The sequence below is a fragment of the Octodon degus genome, unplaced genomic scaffold, assembly GCF_000260255.1.
Source record: "Octodon degus isolate 3935 unplaced genomic scaffold, OctDeg1.0 scaffold00035, whole genome shotgun sequence".
Taxonomy (NCBI): domain Eukaryota; kingdom Metazoa; phylum Chordata; class Mammalia; order Rodentia; family Octodontidae; genus Octodon; species Octodon degus.
The window spans coordinates 3288929-3307687 of NW_004524611.1; the positions used below are offsets into that span (position 1 = coordinate 3288929).

Here is an 18759-nt window from a genome sequence, read left to right on the forward strand (position 1 = left end):
CTCTCTCTCTCTCTCTCTCTCTCTCTCTCTCTCTCTCTCTCTCAAATAAATAAATAAATAAATAAAATTTTAAAAATAAATAAATAAATAAAGTATATGGGTGGCTTAGGGAGGTGCCTTTCTCACTCCTGGGACAAAATATCTGACACCCACAATCCAAGGAAGAAAGATGTAATTTAGCTCACAGTTAGGAGAGTTATCTGGCTCCAAGGCGGGTGGACATGGCAGAGGGGCAAGGCAGAAGAGAGATAGTCCATGGCAGGGCAGGGAGAAGGGGGCAGCAGCAAGCAGCAGCCTCTCTTTTATCCTAATCCAAGCTACAAATCTTTTGGGTGGTGCCACCAGCACCCAGGGTAGGGCTCCCTTATTCATACCTAGACCTATATTAAACAAATTTAGTCATCACACACACTTAACACCCCAGGACCACACACCCATGATCCAGCCTCTTCCAAAAGCTGCACCTACGAGTGCATGAGGCTTTCGGGGACAGCTAGACATAAGCCATGGTAACAGGAGACAGACACATGTCTAAGTGAGACGCGAATCCTCCGCCTTCGCCCTTCTATGCAAGGGACTGAACAGCAAGTATCCCACTGCCTGTAGGGGTGGAGATCCCTGGAATGGATTCCTGGCTGCCTCACTAGAGGCACCTCAGGCTCAGGTCTCTGAAGAGCCTTCCAGAGTCTGACAGCCGTCACATGCAGGGCTTCAAGCCTGGGCCTGCAGATGCTGCTACCAATTTTCCTGCAGGTGTGTGACACACCCCTCAGCACACACACTTCTGATTTTGCAAAGAGCAGAGCCACACAGGGGCAGGAGGCAAGGCTGGAGGTCAGATGTCGCCACCCCGCTCCATGTGCGGGTAAAGATGCTTTGCAGAGAGTTGGTGGTACAGCTTTAAGCTACCGAGGTTGGATCCTCATTTGATCAGCTTGCACCAGTGTTTTCTCTTACGGTTCAGCTGATACAGCCATTGCCACACGCCTATAAACAGTCCCTAGTATGTGCTCTCTCTATCCTCACTCTTCTGCCATGAATTTATTGCTGTCCCGGGTAGCACATTTCCGGGATTTCTGTCACCGCTTCAGAGTTCTCATCTAGGAGGCGAGGGTACATCTGGTCCAGCATCTCACTGGCAGAATGACTGCCTGCTCTGTCAGTGAGTAACTCACGACGCGCCAGCCCAGGAAGATTTTCTAATTCAATTTCTCGTTCTCACTCTACTCTGATGGTGAGACTCTGCCGGAGACACTAGAAGAATGTCCACGCATCCGTTTGGAAGCCAGCTTCTAGAGCGGTCGATTCTTACATAAGATCAAAGTGCCCCCACTGCAGGCCAGGCACACTCTCAGCGCAGACGTGGGAGCTGAGGGAAGAGGCAGATCTCCTGGAGCATGGAACCTCCTGGCCCCTGCAGGGCTCAGCCTAGGCCTCTCCCAACAAATCACCCATCTCCGTGCTAAAGCACTGCACATCAGGCACTGGGTAGGGGACACCTGTACATGTGGAACAGAGCAGAAAACCCCAGCTGCAGCAGGGACAGCGGAGAGCAGCCTGCATGTGTTAAGGGTCAACCCGCCCCGCCCTTGCACACAGAGGGAAGCCTCCCAGGCTCTGTCAGAAGCAGATGGCACCACTGCCAGCACCAGAGCTCCCCAAATGGCTGTGGTTGTCTCCTGCTCCCTGGGGCCCTCATTCAGAGGTCACTCAGGGCCACAGCTTTCCAGGTGGCACTGGCTATATTGTGGCTTACGCACACCACACTCAGTAAATATGTCAGCATAATGCAGTAAGGAAGAGTGGGTTCTGCACAGCGTCCGATGGAATCACAGTGTGGGGCTGGCCTGCCCTGTGCTGGGCAGGCGACATTACCAAGATACCGGACATGTCCAGCACTGCTGGAACAGCCAGAAGCCGGGGGCAGGAGAGCGCACACTTGTGATCCCAGCATTCGCGAGGCTGAGCAGGGGGATGGCAACAACCTAGCAACTTAGTGAGTTGCTAGGATGAATCTCCCAGTACCACACACACACACACAAACACATACACAGGACATACACGAAAAAGAGGAAATAATTCTGAGTGCTTTCACCATGAGGACATGTGAGTGTTGGAGAAGAGACGCTTGTGTAACTGCATAAGAACGTTCCATTCTGTACATCTGCTGATACATCATACATGCCATAGCTTCTTCCTAGATGTCCCCCAAAGCTTCACACAGTCATGGGCAGGGCTTTTTTGGAGGTGAGTATGTGGTGCTGGGATGAAGTGTTGTGATAAGCAAACTGGGTTAGCACAGTTTCAAGTGTGGATAGTGGAAGACCCACCCTGGGCACAGGTGGCACCAACAATAGGCCGATAACCTGGATAGCATACAAGAGGGCAGAAGGCAGTCAGGCTGCTGCTGCTGCTGCTGCTGCTGCCTTCTGCCTGCCACACCATGAACTGTTTCCCCTCGGCAGTGCCCCTCTGTCATGCCACCCTGCTTAGGAAGCAGCCAACTATGGACTGAAACCTCCACAAACTGTGAGGCAAAATGCTGTAAATCTTTCTTCCTTCAACTTGTGTCATAGGATGGAAAGGCACCAAAGTAGCAGGACCTCGTGTTGACCTCTAGAGCTACTGCCATGCCTGGCCTATCCCTGGCAGACAGCGGTATGCCCAGAAGGACGGTGGTGATCGGCGTTCTGACCACCTCGTTCTCCTCTGAGTGGTGGAAACTTCAGCACCCAACGGTAACTGAGGTCACCAAGGATTGCGTAGAGATGGGATCCCGCCTACTGAGGTGCCGCCGATGGGGCTGTCCACGGGCAGAGCGATGAACAATGTCAGCGCGGGGTCCACCTGCAGTCATCTGGAGGGAAGGAGCGACACGGGCAGCTCTAGGTGAAGGGGCAAGTCCAAGTGCGCACAGCCCGCCCTGCGCCCAAGGAGCCTGGCCACCCTGGCTGCCTGGTGGCCACGGGGCAGTGCTGGCTGTGGGCACAGGCCGTGCACACCCCATCTCTTACTTCCTTTTATTCCCTTCTCCTTCCTTCCTACCCCCTCCCCCCATCTCAAGATCAGCATCCCAAGTACTAACAGTCAATCGCCCGCCTTCCTACTGTCTATCTTGTCCTTTGCGGTTCAGATTACTTATATTTGGGTTTCTCATGCAAGAGAACTTAAGAGATATGTAACCCCCGTGATTTATTTAGCACAATGGCCTGGAGGCGCACGGGTCTTATCCTCCCCTGTGCCACAGTAGCACTTCACCGTGCACAGCTGCCGCGTACCTTTTTTATCTCACAGCCTGCTCTACCACTACGTTAGACGTTTTCAGCGTCTTCATTCATTTTTTTTTAACACCAGCTCTGCAGAGCTACATATACTTAAAGACCAAGCTAGTATGTCTTTAAATTGGTGCTAAAAAGATTCTATGTGCATTTTGCACAAAGGAGATAAAGCCTGAGGTTATTCAAATGACTAATCAGTGTGTGCATATTCTCAAAAGCACAGATGAATGAGTGGAGGGGAAACAAAATGACACCGAGGGAGGAACAGGCGCTTCCTGAAGTCTCTGGGCCCCCCAGGACTCCCCATGGGCTCGGCAGCTCTCACGTACCTCGTCATACCTGCCCTGGACGAAGGCTGGTGATGCTGCAGAACCTGCAGTCCTGGGGAAGGGAACAGCTCTGGCCTGCCCACACATTAGGGCCCCGGCGCTGTGACTTCTCCGGGGACAGGACCTGAGGTGGATGAGGCAGCCCGAGGGGCCACAAGCAGGGACCAGGCAGAGCAGGAAACTGAAGCGGAAGGGAAGATTTTTCCGGCACTCATGTGGGGCCAGTAGAGCCTAACCAGAGCTAGAACACCAATTTTATGAAGCTGTGCTTAATCCATTTTGTAGGACACCAGGAAAATCACTTAGAGGCTTTGATGTCCACACTGCAAAAACCACTTTATCGTAATGAACAATCTCCATAATTGGGTAATTATGTTCATTGTCAGTATCCACTCAGTACTCTACGTAGGCAACAGTGGTACTGGGGGAGGATCCTGGGCCAGGGATTTTAAAGAAAAAGACCATCTTTTGGCCCCACGCAGGATGGAAAGAACTCTCTAATCTCTCCAACATCACTTCAAAGGTTTGCAAAAATGGCACTTCAAGATGTACCTCGTGGACACATTTGAATCATTTTTCCTTGATTATTCTTGTCTGCCTACAAACTGGCTCACAGCGAAGTATAGCTGTGTAAAATGAGTTTTGTCATTTAGTATTCTCATTATGGTGACATCTGCGAGGCTTTCTAGACTTGGTATATTTGTCATCTGTAAAAACACACATCTGTGCTTTTGTCCCACACCCATTATGACAGCAAGATGCTTAACACATCCTCAATTCCAGGCCTCACTTGCGGGTTCATTACTCTTATATAATGTGTAACTCTGAAAATAATACTGCCCAGATGTCTGTAAACATCCACTCCACCAGGAAAGCTCTGTCTTGACATCCACACGTGTGGAAAAAAGTTTGTTCTCACAATTAAGTCACCATGACTCATCAGTGACAGGAGAAGAGCAGAAGTGTTACCTCACTCTGATAACATTCAGGGAAGTATGCGACCTGCCCGGGCTAGAAGAAAACTGTGGTGACCCTCACCCTTGCTTCCTCTTCTTAATCTCTCCTGGAAAAAGATGTAGTTTTTCTTCTGAATATATTAAGATTAATAAATCACTCCGACTGAGAAATAAAGGCCAATTATAAAGACATCTTAAAATTTAAAACAGGGTAAAGAATAAAAACAAAATTGTCATCGAGTCCCAAAAACAACCAGAAGTGACCATTGTTTACATTTTGGTTAATGATTGTCCGCAGCTTTCTGTATTCATAAGCTATTGTTGAATACGTTATCATTCAATTAGGTTTGACATTGTGTGCTTCCATTTCCTCCATGGATCACCCTTGGTCTATTAATCTTTTGCCGCAGGAAAGATAGGTGTACAAGGTGCTTTCCTGGGCTAGTGCTCATGCAGCTGAGCCTTTATGATGTGCATTTTCTATTTCTTTCACCTTCCTCTGGGCTAACACCTCAGATGACTGTTTCTGCGCACTGTTTGACTAATAATACACCTACAGAATATTTTTTAATCTGTCTTCTACATAAAGATATTTCTGTGGCCTATCGACTCTACAGGCAGCATCTTCACTGGAAAAAAAAAATGGAGATGGTATCTTTTTTTCCTCTCCAAATCCCATATATCATATTCTATCAGCTATTGGTTTTTGAGGTGGTAAGCAAAAACAAAAATGAAAATCACACACCAAAATCCAGCTCTTCCAAGATGAAGTAACTCCAAACTTTCTGAGTCCTTCATGTCACTCCTAGAATGCTATTGGCTTTGTGTGTTGATTTCCTGCTATCTTGCGGAGTTTCTTTATTCATTCTAGGAAAGTTCTAGTGGAATTCTTGGGCCTTCTATGCAAAGCATCATATCACCTGCAAATCTGGGTAGGTTAGCCCCTGCCTTCCGAGACCTGCTCCCTGTATTTCTTTCTCTTGCCTGATTCCTCTGGCTAATGCTTCCAGTAGTACATTGTACAGGAGAGGTCATAAGGGACTTCCTTGTCTTATTCCTGACCTAAAGCAAAATTATTCAGTTTTTCCCCATTTAATATGATGTCAGCAGTAGGTTTTTCATAAATGGCTTTTATTAGATTGAGATAAAGTCTCAACCATACCTATTGATGCCTATTTGCTTCAGGGCTTTTTCATACATGGCTGTTGGATTTTGCCAAAGGCTTTTGCTGCATCTGTTGAGATGATCATGTGATTATTATTATTATTTGCTTGCTTCTGTTTATATGTGTGTTACATTTATCGATTTGTGTTGTTACACCATCTGGCTATACACATTCAGAAGTCCAAATCTAGGCTTGCATACATCACTATGTATGAGAGTAAAATCAAAAAGAATCAAAGGCCTAGAAGGTAACATCGATAAGACTCTTGAAGGCCTAGGAACATGCAAGGCCTTCCTAAACAAAATTCCAATTGCACAAGAAATAATATAAAGAATCAACAAATAAGGTCAGATCAGATTAGAAACCTTCTACATGGCAAAGGAAACCACCAACAGAGGGAAGAGACACCCCATAGGCTGGGAATATATTTTTCCAGCTACTCCTCAGACCAGAGACTTATATCTAGAATATGTAAAGAACCCAGAAAAAGTAGACTCCCCTAGAATAAAAGATCCAGGCCAAAAAAAAAAAATGAGCAACTGAAATGAACATTCACTTCTCAGAAAAAGAAACGCGAATGACCAATAGATACATGGGAAAATTCAATATCCTGGCCATTAGAAGAATGTAAATTAAAACAACACAGAGATTCTACCTTGTGCCAGAAAGGATGACTATCAACAGGAATTCAAATGATTACAAAGGCTGGTGAGGCTACAGGCAAAAAGGAACAAGTCTACACTGTTGATAGGAGAGTAAACTCATGGAACCACTACAGCAATCAGTATGGAGATGCCTCAAAAAGCTAAAACGAGCCTCTGCATTCAACACCACTATTCCCTTTGTAAGCATCTCCTCAGAAGACATAAAGACACAATATTGTGGTGACGCACAAATGCCCATGTTTGTGGCAGTACAATTCACAGTAAGTGAACCTTGCAGTGGCCTGTTTGTCTGTCAGCAGATGAAGGGATAAAGCCAGAGCAGCACTTATTCACAGAGGAGCACGACTGTCCCAGGAAGGATCACCTGGAGGCATCTGTAGGAAAGTGGATGCGCCTCGAAGCCACAAGGATTAAGTGAAATACATCAAACATGGAAGCTTCAACATCACAGGGCTTGGCTTAAGTGAAAAACTGCTGTATACATGATTTTTAAAAGCAAAATAAAAGATAGAAGGTAAGAAAGTGGGAGGCAGTTCTTGTGCAAGTGCAAAAAGTACCTAGAGATGAGAGAAAGGGGGAGAACGGAGGAGAGAACAGGGAGACACACAAAGAATTAAGATGAGGTGTGTGCAGGTACCAACTCTCCTCAGTGAAAGCGCCCTGATGCTAAGTACTCATGAGAGTGCCCCCAGAGACACAGCACAGCAGAGGGAAATTTGCACAGGGTCAAACAAGATGGTGGCCGGCAGGGGCCCGAAGGCCCAAAGGTTGTGAATCCTGCCATTGTTTAATGTGCTAGGCAAGGCACTGCAGGCGGCTCCAAACTAGAGTGACCACCAGGCACAGGCAGGAATAGCTGCAAGGGAATCCAGGAAAGAGGGGCCTGAGAGAGGAAAACATTCTCAGCCATTCTGCCCTTCTAGGAAGCCACAGCTGGAATGCCCCACCGGGACACCCCCAGAAATCCATCTCCCAATGTGGCCTGATGTAGAGGTGGCCCTGTGTCTCTCCATAGGGGCCTGGAGACCATCTGTACCTCTCCCCCATGGAGAAACACTGAGGTGCACTGAGCCAGAGCCCAGTGAGACCAGCTTGCTCACCAGGTCTTCATGCGGGCCCACCCCAGGTCAGGAAGGGATCACAGGAAGCTGAGCTCGGGGCCACCTGCTGGCAACCAGACTCTGGATCCACCACCCGCTCCTGCCCCAGGGTCAGCAGGACCCGGAGGGTGCTGAGCATCCACCCCCAGCTGGCTTTGAAGAGAGCGAGAGTTTCAGACTCCAGCTAGGTCCCAATGTCCAAGACCTCTCCACCCAGCATTTCTGTTATGCAGCTCCAAGAGTATCCCTTGTTCTCAGGCTTGTCCTCCCTCATGATGACCTGGAGATTTCTTCCTGGGGAGTTTATCTGGTTACACTGAGAGTGACACAGGACAACACCACGCAACACTATGCTCACATCCCCTTTCTCCCGGGTCGGCTCATCTGGACTCCGCCACCCCAGCTCACAGAACACATAGCCCACCCCGACCCTCCCAGGGGCTCACAGCACCCTCAGGAGCTGTAGTCCCCACGAGAATTCTGAAAGAAATCTTCAAGCAGTATGGTATTAGCACAGAAACAGACATATGGACCAGGGGAACGTGAAACAGAGGCCAGATATAAATCTATGTATCTATATTCAACTCATTTGTTTTAACAAAGGTGTCCAGGTCACACTTTAGGAAAAACAATCTCTTCAATAAATGGTGCTGAACAAGTTGGATAGTCACAGGCAGAAGAGAGAGACTCTTGTCTCTCAACATATGCAAAATTCAACTCAAGGTGGATGGAAAATTGAAATGTAAGACCTGAAACTATGAAACCACTAGAAGAAACAATAAGAGAAACACTCCCTGACATTGTACTTGGCAAAGAGTTCTTTGGCCAAGAGCTTAATCACACAGGAAATGAAAGCAAAACTGGACGAATGGAATTAGACCTTCTCTACAGACAAGGAAATAACCAACCTAGGGGAACAACACACTGCACGATAAAAGGGGACATCTGAAATCAGCACATGTGACAAGAGATCAACCCCAAGGATATACACTCTGTAACAAAAAGTTAACTGACAAGCAGTAAACATTGGATTAGCTATTTCTTAAAAGAGAATTCCAGATGGCCAGCAGGCACATAAATAGTTGCCCAATGACACTTCCCATCAGGAAGCACCGATCAAAATGGGATATGACCTTACTCCAGTTAAAATGACAATTATTAATAAGGTAAAAGATAGCAGGTGTCAGCTAAAGTGCAGATCAAAAGGGGTGCTTACACACTATTGGTAGGATATACATTAGTAAAGTCACTGTGGAAACCCGTGCAAGTTCCTGAGAAAAGTAAAACTAGAACCACGTATCACATCCCATTGTACTCTAAATGTGGGCATTTTTGTGTGTGTGTGTCAATGGTTAAAAATGAATTAAAGGGCACTGCAGAGTTTACCCTGGCTCTGGATGCAGTTGGCCATCACCAGCCTCAGGAGCCAGCTGCTGTGTCCCCAGCCCGTGGAGGGGACTGTGGGCCCCTGAGGCTCCTAACATCCCCCTGTGTATTTCCCTGCTCCATGCCCAACACGTGGATCGGCTGATGCTTCCCACTTGAGCCCCGGAGTTCTCGGGCAGCGCTGCACAAGGGTCACCTGGGACACGGGAGCCTTCAGTCTCTCAGGCAGCCCAGATGAACTAGACCAGTCTCTGGCTTTGCAGCATGTACGGGTATTTTTTAAATTGCCAGAGGAACTCAGTGCGCAGCCGCTTGACCGAAGCACATGCACCCCCATGCTGTTGCCCAGGTTCATTCCTCTCCATGTGGCAGTGTTTGTGGACTGGAGTCCCAGGCTGCACTGCGAAAGGGAAGAAGTTTCGCTCCAGTGCAGCCAACCGCCATCTGCGGCCCGGCCCCGTCTCACAGCAGCACAGAACCACGCCGCAGTCCTCTCCTGCTCTTCCTGCAGCCTCTGCCTAGAGGAGGACGCCCCTACCTTCCTGGGCCCTCACCTCTTTGATCTGCTCTTTTGGCTACCTCCTTTCATCTCACTAAAACAGATTACTGAGATCACCCTGTAATTTGAATCCAGGAAGTGCTTGCCAACCTGGAAAGTCACAATGACACACGGAGCACGTGTTTGCTTCGCTGCACATTTACTATTTTCATAGAATGCAAATATAGTAAAAAAAGAATAATGTGCTAAGCATCATTTATTTTAAAGCACATGCTGAAATCAACTATGGATAAAGCCTAGAAAACAAACATCCGGGGGCCGGGGAGATGGCTCAGGAGATTAAGCGCTTGCCTGACAAGCGCAAGAGCCTGAGTTCAATCCCCGGTTCCAGAAAAAAAAGAAAAAAAAAAAGAAAACAAACATCCATGGTAGAAACACTTTCGTGAGGAGCTTACATCCCTATTACCAAAGAAAGGGGTGCAGACAAATATGGGTAGTGAAAAGCGCTGAGGATTTCAATGACATGACAGCATGTATGGAAGATATGTTACAACACATGTGTCTGAAAAGTGCGAATGGGGACGAACTTTAGAAGCTGATACTGGGAGAAGAGAGGTGAGGCTATTAAGTCATCTCGCAAGAGTGTTAAGGATACAGACTAACTTAGAAAAAGCTGAGTTAGGCCCTGAAAGTTGAGCAGAAGCCAGGCACGGTGGTATACACTTGTAATCCCAGCACTCTAGGAGGCTGAGGCAGGCGGATTACAAATTCGAGTTCAGCCTGAGCAATTTAGGGACTTAACAAGACCCTGTCTCAAAATTTAAAAGGTAAAAAAGAGCTCAGAGCAAAGATCCTGGTTTGATTTCCAATGCTGAAGAAAAAAAGGAAATTAGCTGAGGAGGAAGTCAGGGGGCAGAAAGGCGAGCTGGGGTCTGGGCGAGCCCCCGCAGGTGAGCAGCCTGCAGGACGTAGGCCCAGGGCACCTGAAGGCCTGGCTGACCAGGGATGGGCAAGAAGGGCTGGAAGAGAAGAGCGGCTGAAGGGACGGTGGCGGTGGCAGCCCCCAGTCCCTTCGCCTAAGATGCCCGGGCCTGGGATGTCCTGAGCCCTGGGGCGAGGACAGCTGTCATGTTTACAAATGTAGTGGCAGCACAGTACACAGCGTCAACATCTGGACTGTCTCATCACTGAATCACTCGCTGTGGATCCTAACCCCCAAACGCGCTTCCAGGGGGAGGGAGCAGAAGGGAAGGGCACTCAGACCCGGGGTCCCCTCCCCAGGGAGGAGACGCGGGACGGGGTAGGGCTTCTGCGCTCCTGGTGCTCAGCATCTGATGCACAAGGAGGTAGAACACCTCGGGACCCAGAGAGGCTGACAGCGAGACAGGGAGCTGGCCCTGTGCGCAGCAGGGGGAGGAGACCCAGGCGTGAGCTACGGGGGGGTCACACGTGAGGCCAGGGAGCGTGGGACGGGGACTGATGAGCCAGCCTCGTCCTAGGAGGCTTAGGACCTCCTGCCCTTCTAGCTGGGCCCAGTGGGGTGTGCCTGTCATCCTCGCATTCTGGGAGGCTGAGGCAGGAGCACGTTGTTCTAGCCTTATCTGTCAATTTTGAGCCTTTGTCTCAAAATTAAAAGTTAAAAGGGGCTGGGGGTGTAACTCAGTGAGAAGACCCTGAGTTCAAGTTTCAGTACCGCAAAAAGGAAAAAAAGGCCCAGCACCGCCCAGCCAGGATCACACACTCTGCACACGCCTCATCTAGGCCCAGGGCAAGAGCAGGCAGCTGCTGTCTGTGGCGGCGCCCACGGCTCCAGGGTCCAGGCCCCCAGCACCTGTACCCAAGAGGCAGAGCCCAGAGCTCCCCTGCAGCGGGCGCTGACAGCACAGACAGCGCCCCTTGCCAGCACCTGCGCAGCTGTCCAGGCCAGTAGACAATCTTACTCTGAGCACTAGCAGTAGCTCCTAGGCAACACTGTGGCAAGAGCTGGGACTCAGCCCTCAGGACGCTGTGCCTTCCGGGTTTACCACGCAACCCTTCCCTCCAGTGCTGACTGCGAGAACGAGTCAAACTATGACCGAAACAGACAGACTTCCTTAAGCACGGGCTGAGGACTGACAGTTTTTCATCTCAGCACAACTTTTCAACAAACAAATGAAAACTCACACATGTAGTAAACGTCGTTTTTTTCCCTTTTCTTTGACAGTCCTGGGAATCCAGGGCCTTTACTCTCAACTCCATCCCACGCCCTTCTAGGTTGACTCATTCATTCATTCATTCATTCATTCATTCATTTTTGATTGCCTAGCCAGGGTTTGAACTTGTGATCCTCCTGCCTCAGCCTCCCAGAGTGCTGGGGTGACAGGTGTGCTCCATAATGCCCTCTAGGTAGAGGCCTCTGGGACGGACATCAGCAGCAAACGCGATGGCTCAGGCAGCAGTACACATAGGGCCTGAGTAACAGTCACTGTGTCCCTGTCCATGGTGCCCCAGTGGCCCTGCCCTGCCAGCCTGGAGCCAGGTCCCTACAGCTCAGACAGACCGAGCCTAGCAGAGGCTGAGGAAGCCAGTCCAAGCCCTGGTCCTACCCTGACTGGCCACCCCAGCCTCGCCTGGGGCCCTGGAGACCATGCAGGCCCAGTTTCTTGGTGTCTGGGGTGATAATAAACCGGCTTTGCAGCGGCAACTGTCTCCTGACCAGTTGGTCTCACCATAACTGATCAACAACAAAACCCTATTAATATTAATATTTTATCTTGAAAATTGGACATTTGAAAAATTAGCCCCACCCCAGTGCAGCAGGGAAACACACACACACACACACACACACACACACACACACACAGCCACAGCTGCTGCACCAGCCCTGCCATCTTCCAGGGGCCCGGCTGTTTGCTTTGCCCCTCCCCTAGTCAGCCAGCCACTTTCTTGCACAGCGATCAAAATCTCCAGTGAAAATCTAAATTTTTTTTAATGTACACACACGCAGTTGAGAGCCCTCAGAATCCTCTCCTCGCTGTGAACACACTCACCCCATCTTTCTCTCAGTTTCTGCAACAGCTCTTGAGGGCTCTTTAGGAGCTGTGATCAGAAATATGGTGAGCACGCTGCTGAATGCCCTCAACGGAAAGCGAGACTCATAGAAACACGATGCCAAGGGCCAGCCAGACAGCTCAGCTGACTGCTCCGGCAGGCACAGGGACTGGGGTTCAATCCCCGGCGTGCCATGCCAGCCCCGTCCCCAGGGTGCCCTGAGACCGCAATTGAGACCAGGTATGTGGCGCACCTATAATCCCAGTGCTTCGGAGGCTGCAAACAGGAGGATCACTATGAGTCCCATCTATGCAGTGAGACCCTGTAGACTCTGTCCTAAATACATTTTTTAAAAAGAAAAAGAAACACAACGTCGTGTCCTCGTCCACTTTATGCACCAGATCTAGCCCCACAGGGCTGCAGGCTCTTCCCCAAAGTTGGGATGACCATGAAAGGGGAATGTCTTGGGCTTTTCTTTGGGGGCGAGAGAGGTACCTTGAGGCGGGGTCCTGCTATGCAGCCCAGGCTGGCCTTGAGCTCACTTTGTAGCACAGGCTGGTCTCAAACTCACAAGGACCCTTCTGCCTCGGCCTCCCAAGTGCTGGGGTGACAGGCAGGCGCCAGCACACCCCACAAAGGGAAATGTTTGGGTCCACTCAGGACATCAAGGCAGCCAGGACAGAGCAGCTGAAGACCCTGGGAAAGAGAGCTACACAGCTGCCACAGCGGTGACAGGGACAGTGGGACTGGTGCCCCGGAGCAGCCGAGCGAGCGAGCTGGGAATTCATGGTGATGTGCCTATTCTTTTCAATGATTTTTTCTTTTTTTATTTTTTAAAAAGAACAAAAATAGTAAAAACAAAACAAATATTAGAAATGATATGAAATTTCACTAAACACAATACCAGGAATTCAACAATGGTTGTTACAGTGAATATTGTTGTCTTCAAATTAGTTACTTTTTTTTTTTTTCCGTCCTGCTTGCATATCTCAATCTTCTTTCCGCTCACTCCTGCCTCCCCCAACCCTGCTGGGCTGAGGTCCCCTTGTGACTGTCCCAGGCCACACCCACTGCTTCCTGGCTTCTCTCAGCTGAGATCTGAGCCACAGGGCTGGTGACCCAGAGATGAGGTCCCCGGGCCATGCCCCCTTCACAGCTCAGAATCGACAGGTCAGAACCCCAGCGCCCTGCTAGCTCCATTCACAGGGAGTAAGATCTGTTCCCCACGTGCCCTAGACCACACCAGCGCACATCAGAGGGGGCTGGTGGCCAGGCCGAACAACAGTGCTATGAAAAGTCCTAGTTTTTCTTACGTAGGTGCTGCAGATCTCTGCCTACACTGCAGAGTTCCCAGAAACAGGTTTAGTTGCTTACTTTACAGCTCCAGGCAATGAGCACCCGACGCTCCCCACCCCGGCATCCCGCGGGCATCCGAGCCTCACCGTCCTCACCCGCACCACGGCTCTGCCACTCTGGCTGCCCCGGAAGGTCCTTATGGGAAGGGAAGGCTCTTGCTGTGCACTCACTGCCACCTGCTCCCACACAGGGGACAGTAGCTGCTGCGCACCCAAGGGAGGGAGGACCTGGCAGGAGCTGCCCGGTGATCGCTAGGCCACAGGACAGGGACAGGCCGGGGATGGGCAGAAGCAGAGGCAGAACTGGATGCCTCAAGGGTCGGGAGAGACAGCACCTGGACATCAGAGGTGGCAGAGGCAAAACAGGACTTGGGTGCAGGAGAGGAGCTGTCCCCCCAGACAGGTACCCAGAAAGCGGGACAATCTCTCCTCCTAATTAGTTGCTGACTTTTAAAAAGGAAGACAGTTGTTTGAGTCCTCATAAAATCTCAAGCTCCTTTCTGCCATGTTAAGTTTTATTTCAAATCTCTACACTCCAAATTTTATGCAATTAACTTAAGTTTATCTTCCAGGGTCCGTATTTGTTTGTCCTCTAATAGAAACTGAGGGGAGGAGATGTAAGAGGAGCCCCACCCAACCGTTAAGTAACGGTCAGCACTCAGAAGAATTTATTAGACTTAAATTTTTCCTGCATATTTGGGACTGGGGCTTGAACCCAGGGCCTCTGCACTGAGCTGCACCCCTTTATTTAAAACCTTCTTTATTTTTATTTTGAGAAATCTTACTAGGTCACTAAATTAGACCAAACTGGGCTCAAATGCCTGGTCATCCTGCCTCTGCCTCTCCGAGTGCTGAGACAATGGTAGTGAGCCTCCACCCTTCGGTTCCCTCAAACTCTTTTCCAAAAATGAGTAAGCACCAATTTCCAGGTTCGATCCCGACCTGCCTGCCAGCCCCACCCCCGGGGGAGCCCTGAGACGGCGGTCATGGCCCGTGCCTATAATCCCAGCACTCGGGAGGCTGAAAACAGGAGGATCACTACGAGTCTAATCTGATCTACAGAGAGCCTGGAGACCCTCTACTAAATACGTAATAAATAAATAAAGGAATGTTGACCTCGTGGGCAAATTTGACTTGCTTCTCATCCAATTCAGTCTGTGACCAGAATCACGTAAAGAATTCAATTTGTGCACTGAGGCACCACTGTGTTTAGCACTGATTTGTCTATAAATTAGTACTTCAACAAATGTATTTTGTGAATAAATTATGATGGATGTGGCTTATTAATATTTCCTGTTTCACTCTTTAAAAAAATTAGCTTGATAAATTGTAACTTGCCCACTCAAGTAAAGCAAATAAAGGCTCCCTTGAACCAATAAATTAACTCTGAGTTGCAGAAATGGACCTGGGTCATTTGCCAACAGAAGAAAGCTGGGGTGCTCAACCGTTGATCGCATGGCTAAGTGACATACTGTGGCGCCCACATCAGGCCCACGACGATGCTCCCTGGAGTCTGTGTTCGCCCCTGCAGAAGTCCACCGGACAGCATCCCTGCGCTGGGGATTTGGCCTGCTTGTACAAGGTGCTCAGCAGCCCCGAACGCTCTACCTGGCCTCCAGCCCTCTCCTCAGGCAGTGAGGGTGCGGTCTGCTGTCAGCCAGCTGCTGGGCCGCAGAGGCAGGAAGCGTCCACGGCCCTGCCTGTCTTCACCCCCAGACTGGTGCCGGCAGGAGCTTTCCTTCGTGCTTCATTTTCCTACTGAAAACCACTTTCTGCCTCTTTTATCTTTATTAAAAAAAAAAAAAATACTGTGCTTTCGAAAGCAGTCAACTCTGCTACATGAAAAATAACCTTACCGTATTGTCTCCAGTCCACGCCGGGGGGCAAGTGGCGCCACAGGATGAGGTTGTTCAGATGATTTAAGTAGGAAGGCAGGGAGTGGAAGCTCTTCTGATTATACCAGACCTAGAAAGGAGAGATGAACTGCGTTAATGGCTCTCGGTCTCTTCCGGGACACGCGCATGCAGGTGTCGATTAGCACCGGCAGCACCTGAGCTGGGCACTCCAGGCTGGCCGACGCTGAGCCGCCAATTCCAGTCTGCTAATTTTATATTTATCTCCAGCATATAATTTACAGCTAAAAATAGATTAATTTTTCCCCAGAACAAATGTGAACGTTGCTCTATAATTATAGTCTCAGAGGGAACGGGGAACCGAAGCCCGTCATTTTTTTTCTCTTTCTCGGTTGGTGAGCTAATGAAATTTGACCTGCAAATTAAAACCGTGGAGGATGATCAGAAAAAAAAAAATTACTTGCAAATTAATAATGGAATGTGGAACGTTATTTCTCAAAATAAATTGAGCTGAAGGTCTGCTAAGCATGGGGAATAATGTTGCACACCTCTTAGCGAGCAGAGAGGTGAAGGAGTAACAGAGAAAGAGACAAGGTTGCTGAGCTTAGAGCGATAAGCGTCATAAGGACACTAAGCAAACCATCTCTACCTGCAGGGCAGCATCTCTATGTTTTAATGCTGAGTCTGGGAGCGGCTAAGCATCCTCAGGAAACACGGAGAAGCAAAGGCAGCAGCGGGCCTTCCTGCACCCCACCAAGACTCTCACCTGCCTACCCAGCACCATTTCTCTCAAGAGAAAATCCACCCACAGGGTGAGTGCTGCCCCCAGAAGCTGCACCTGCTTCGCACTTTCACCTAAGTCCAGGCAAGGTGAGGGCCAGAGCCGCAGCCTCTGCCCCGACGCATCCTGCCAGGACTACAGTTCTTTACCCAAGATCCTCTGGGGCAGCTGTTCTGTATCACAGATGCTCCACACTGCCTATCAGGACAGCGCACTTCCCGCTTCATGGAGCCGCTCAGGAAACAAATCCCCAGTCGCTTCCCAGTTCTAACCCCCTGTGCTTGAATATGTCCAGCTCACAGAGTAATCCCGGGCAGTCCTCCTGTGAGCTACGACAGGAAGGGATGGCTTTCAGGATATGTGGAGCGCAGAGCTCTGGACCGCAGGAGAGACCCAGAGTGACACTAGGCGAACCCCACACCCCCAACAACAGCAGCAAATCGGAAGTTCCCTCAGGGGTGACATCAGCTCAGAGCTGACCAGGCTCTACTCCCACCCACCTCAGGAGGAGGTCGGGCTCCTGGCCTGAGGCAAGCTAGAGGCTCCTGCCACACAGCTGTTGCTCCTCCTCAGGTCAGGTCGCCCTGGCCACCACAGCCCTCAGGCACGCCTACACAGGAGACCCACCTCCGCAAGCAAGCCACAGACCCACAACCTGCTAACGACTAGGGACAGGCTAACTTAGCTCCCCTCTGCAGGCTGGAATCTCCATCTGAGACCCTCTACCCTCTGTTTTTGCTTTTATTTCTATTAGTACCTGCTTGTAGTACAAAAGGATTGCTTTTTTTTTCAGGTTTTGTGAGACAAGGCCTCGCCCTGCAGTTCAAGCTGGCCTTGAACTCACTATGTAGATCAGGTTGTCCTTGAACTCATGGTGATCTTCCTGCCTCAGCCTACCAAGTACTCAGATTACATGCATGCACCACCAGGAAAAAAAGCAGAGGAACAGCGATACTCTTAGCCTGAGGATAAGAGAAACTTAAATTTTATTTTGTTTTGCTTCACTTGCCTGTTTTAACCTTTGTTTTTAAAGCGGGATGACTTCTGTACAACTTAAAATGACACAGGGCAGTGGCACACAGGAAAGGAGGTAGGCTGCAGAGGCGGCAGCCGGAGCTTGGGGACAGGGCATCGCCCTCCCCACCCTTTCTCACCCTCCCTGCCCGGGCTGAGGGCTCAGTTCTCCACAGTTCCCTGGCCCTAGCCCTCCCGTGCCCACACCCAAGTGCTCTGCTGTGGGACTCTGTGCCCCTCCTGTCTGACTCTGGGTGCTGCCGCAGAACTCACTTTGGACCTCGCAGTGCAATGCTGACAGGTGTTTGACAAGTGCCTGTCTGGCCCTGTGGTCCTGCCTGGGTCTCTGATGTCACCAAGGGTATGGGCGGGACCTCTTTGTGAGGTCAGCACAGTCTACACTGAAGGTGGCGGTGCGGCCTGAGTGAGTCCCTCTGCCCTTACGTTCCCTGGGTGCCCATTCTGAGCCACCTTGACCGTCTCAGACCAGAAGCAGGGCTCTGGCAAGCTGACATGAGTTTCAGCTCTCACCTGCTCCCAGGTGCTGCCTGGCCGGGGTAAGTCGGGGAGGTACAGCCTACGTGGCCTGCCCTGGCCCTGTCCCCGCGCACCCCACAAGGACCTGGTAGACGTGCAAAGGGCCCTGACTCTCACAGTGACCTTCTGAAACTTGTGCTTCTTCATTTAAAGCCGCCAATTAAACCTTCCCGGAGGAAACCTGGCCATCGCATTGGGCTGTCCACTTTCCTCTCTCCCCTCTTGCTTCTCCCCCTCCTTCCCCTCCCCTTTCTCCCTCCCCTTTCTCCTCCCGTCTCTCCTCTTTGACTTCTGTGCCTGTGGCCTCCGGACATGCAATGGATCCCTCAGGTCCTATTAGTAACAAAATCTTGACTTGCATCTTGTAGCTCCACAAACCCCTCAGCAGCCGAGGCAGCTCAGGCTGGCCTAGAGCTGCAGAACCTCACAGACTGCCCAGCTCTGTGTGTGTGTGTGTGTGTGTGTGTGTGTGTGTGTGTGTGTGGTGTTGAGGCCTTCAAAGCTTGCAGTTACAGCTACACAGCAATATAGTGGCAAGCGACAGCTGACAGTGCACAGGCTCAGAGGGGCCTTGCTGTAACGAAACCTAGGAAGGGTGATATCGCTTTTCAGAGCACCAACAAGAACCAAGACCAAAGGGAATAAGCCCTTGCCTGGCAAGCACGGGGTCCTGAGTTCAATTGGTACAGAGAGAGAGAGAGAGAGAGAGAGAGAGAGAGAGAGAGAGAGACAGCGAGAGAGAGAGAGAGACAGAGACAGAGACAGAGACAGAGACAGAGAGAGAGACAGAGAGACAGAGAGAGAGAGACAG

At 50.1% G+C, this 18759-nt stretch overlaps 1 protein-coding gene across 1 annotated transcript in view; it reads right to left on the reverse strand.

The window, feature by feature from the left end:
- Positions 1–18759, reverse strand: part of Abca13 (ATP binding cassette subfamily A member 13) — a 448352-nt gene that overhangs the window by 149334 nt on the left and 280259 nt on the right. Inside the window, exon 48 of the mRNA XM_023714440.1 lies at positions 15620–15728. Within this exon, the coding sequence (XP_023570208.1) occupies positions 15620–15728 (109 nt within the window). The remainder of the gene's footprint in view (positions 1–15619; positions 15729–18759) is intronic.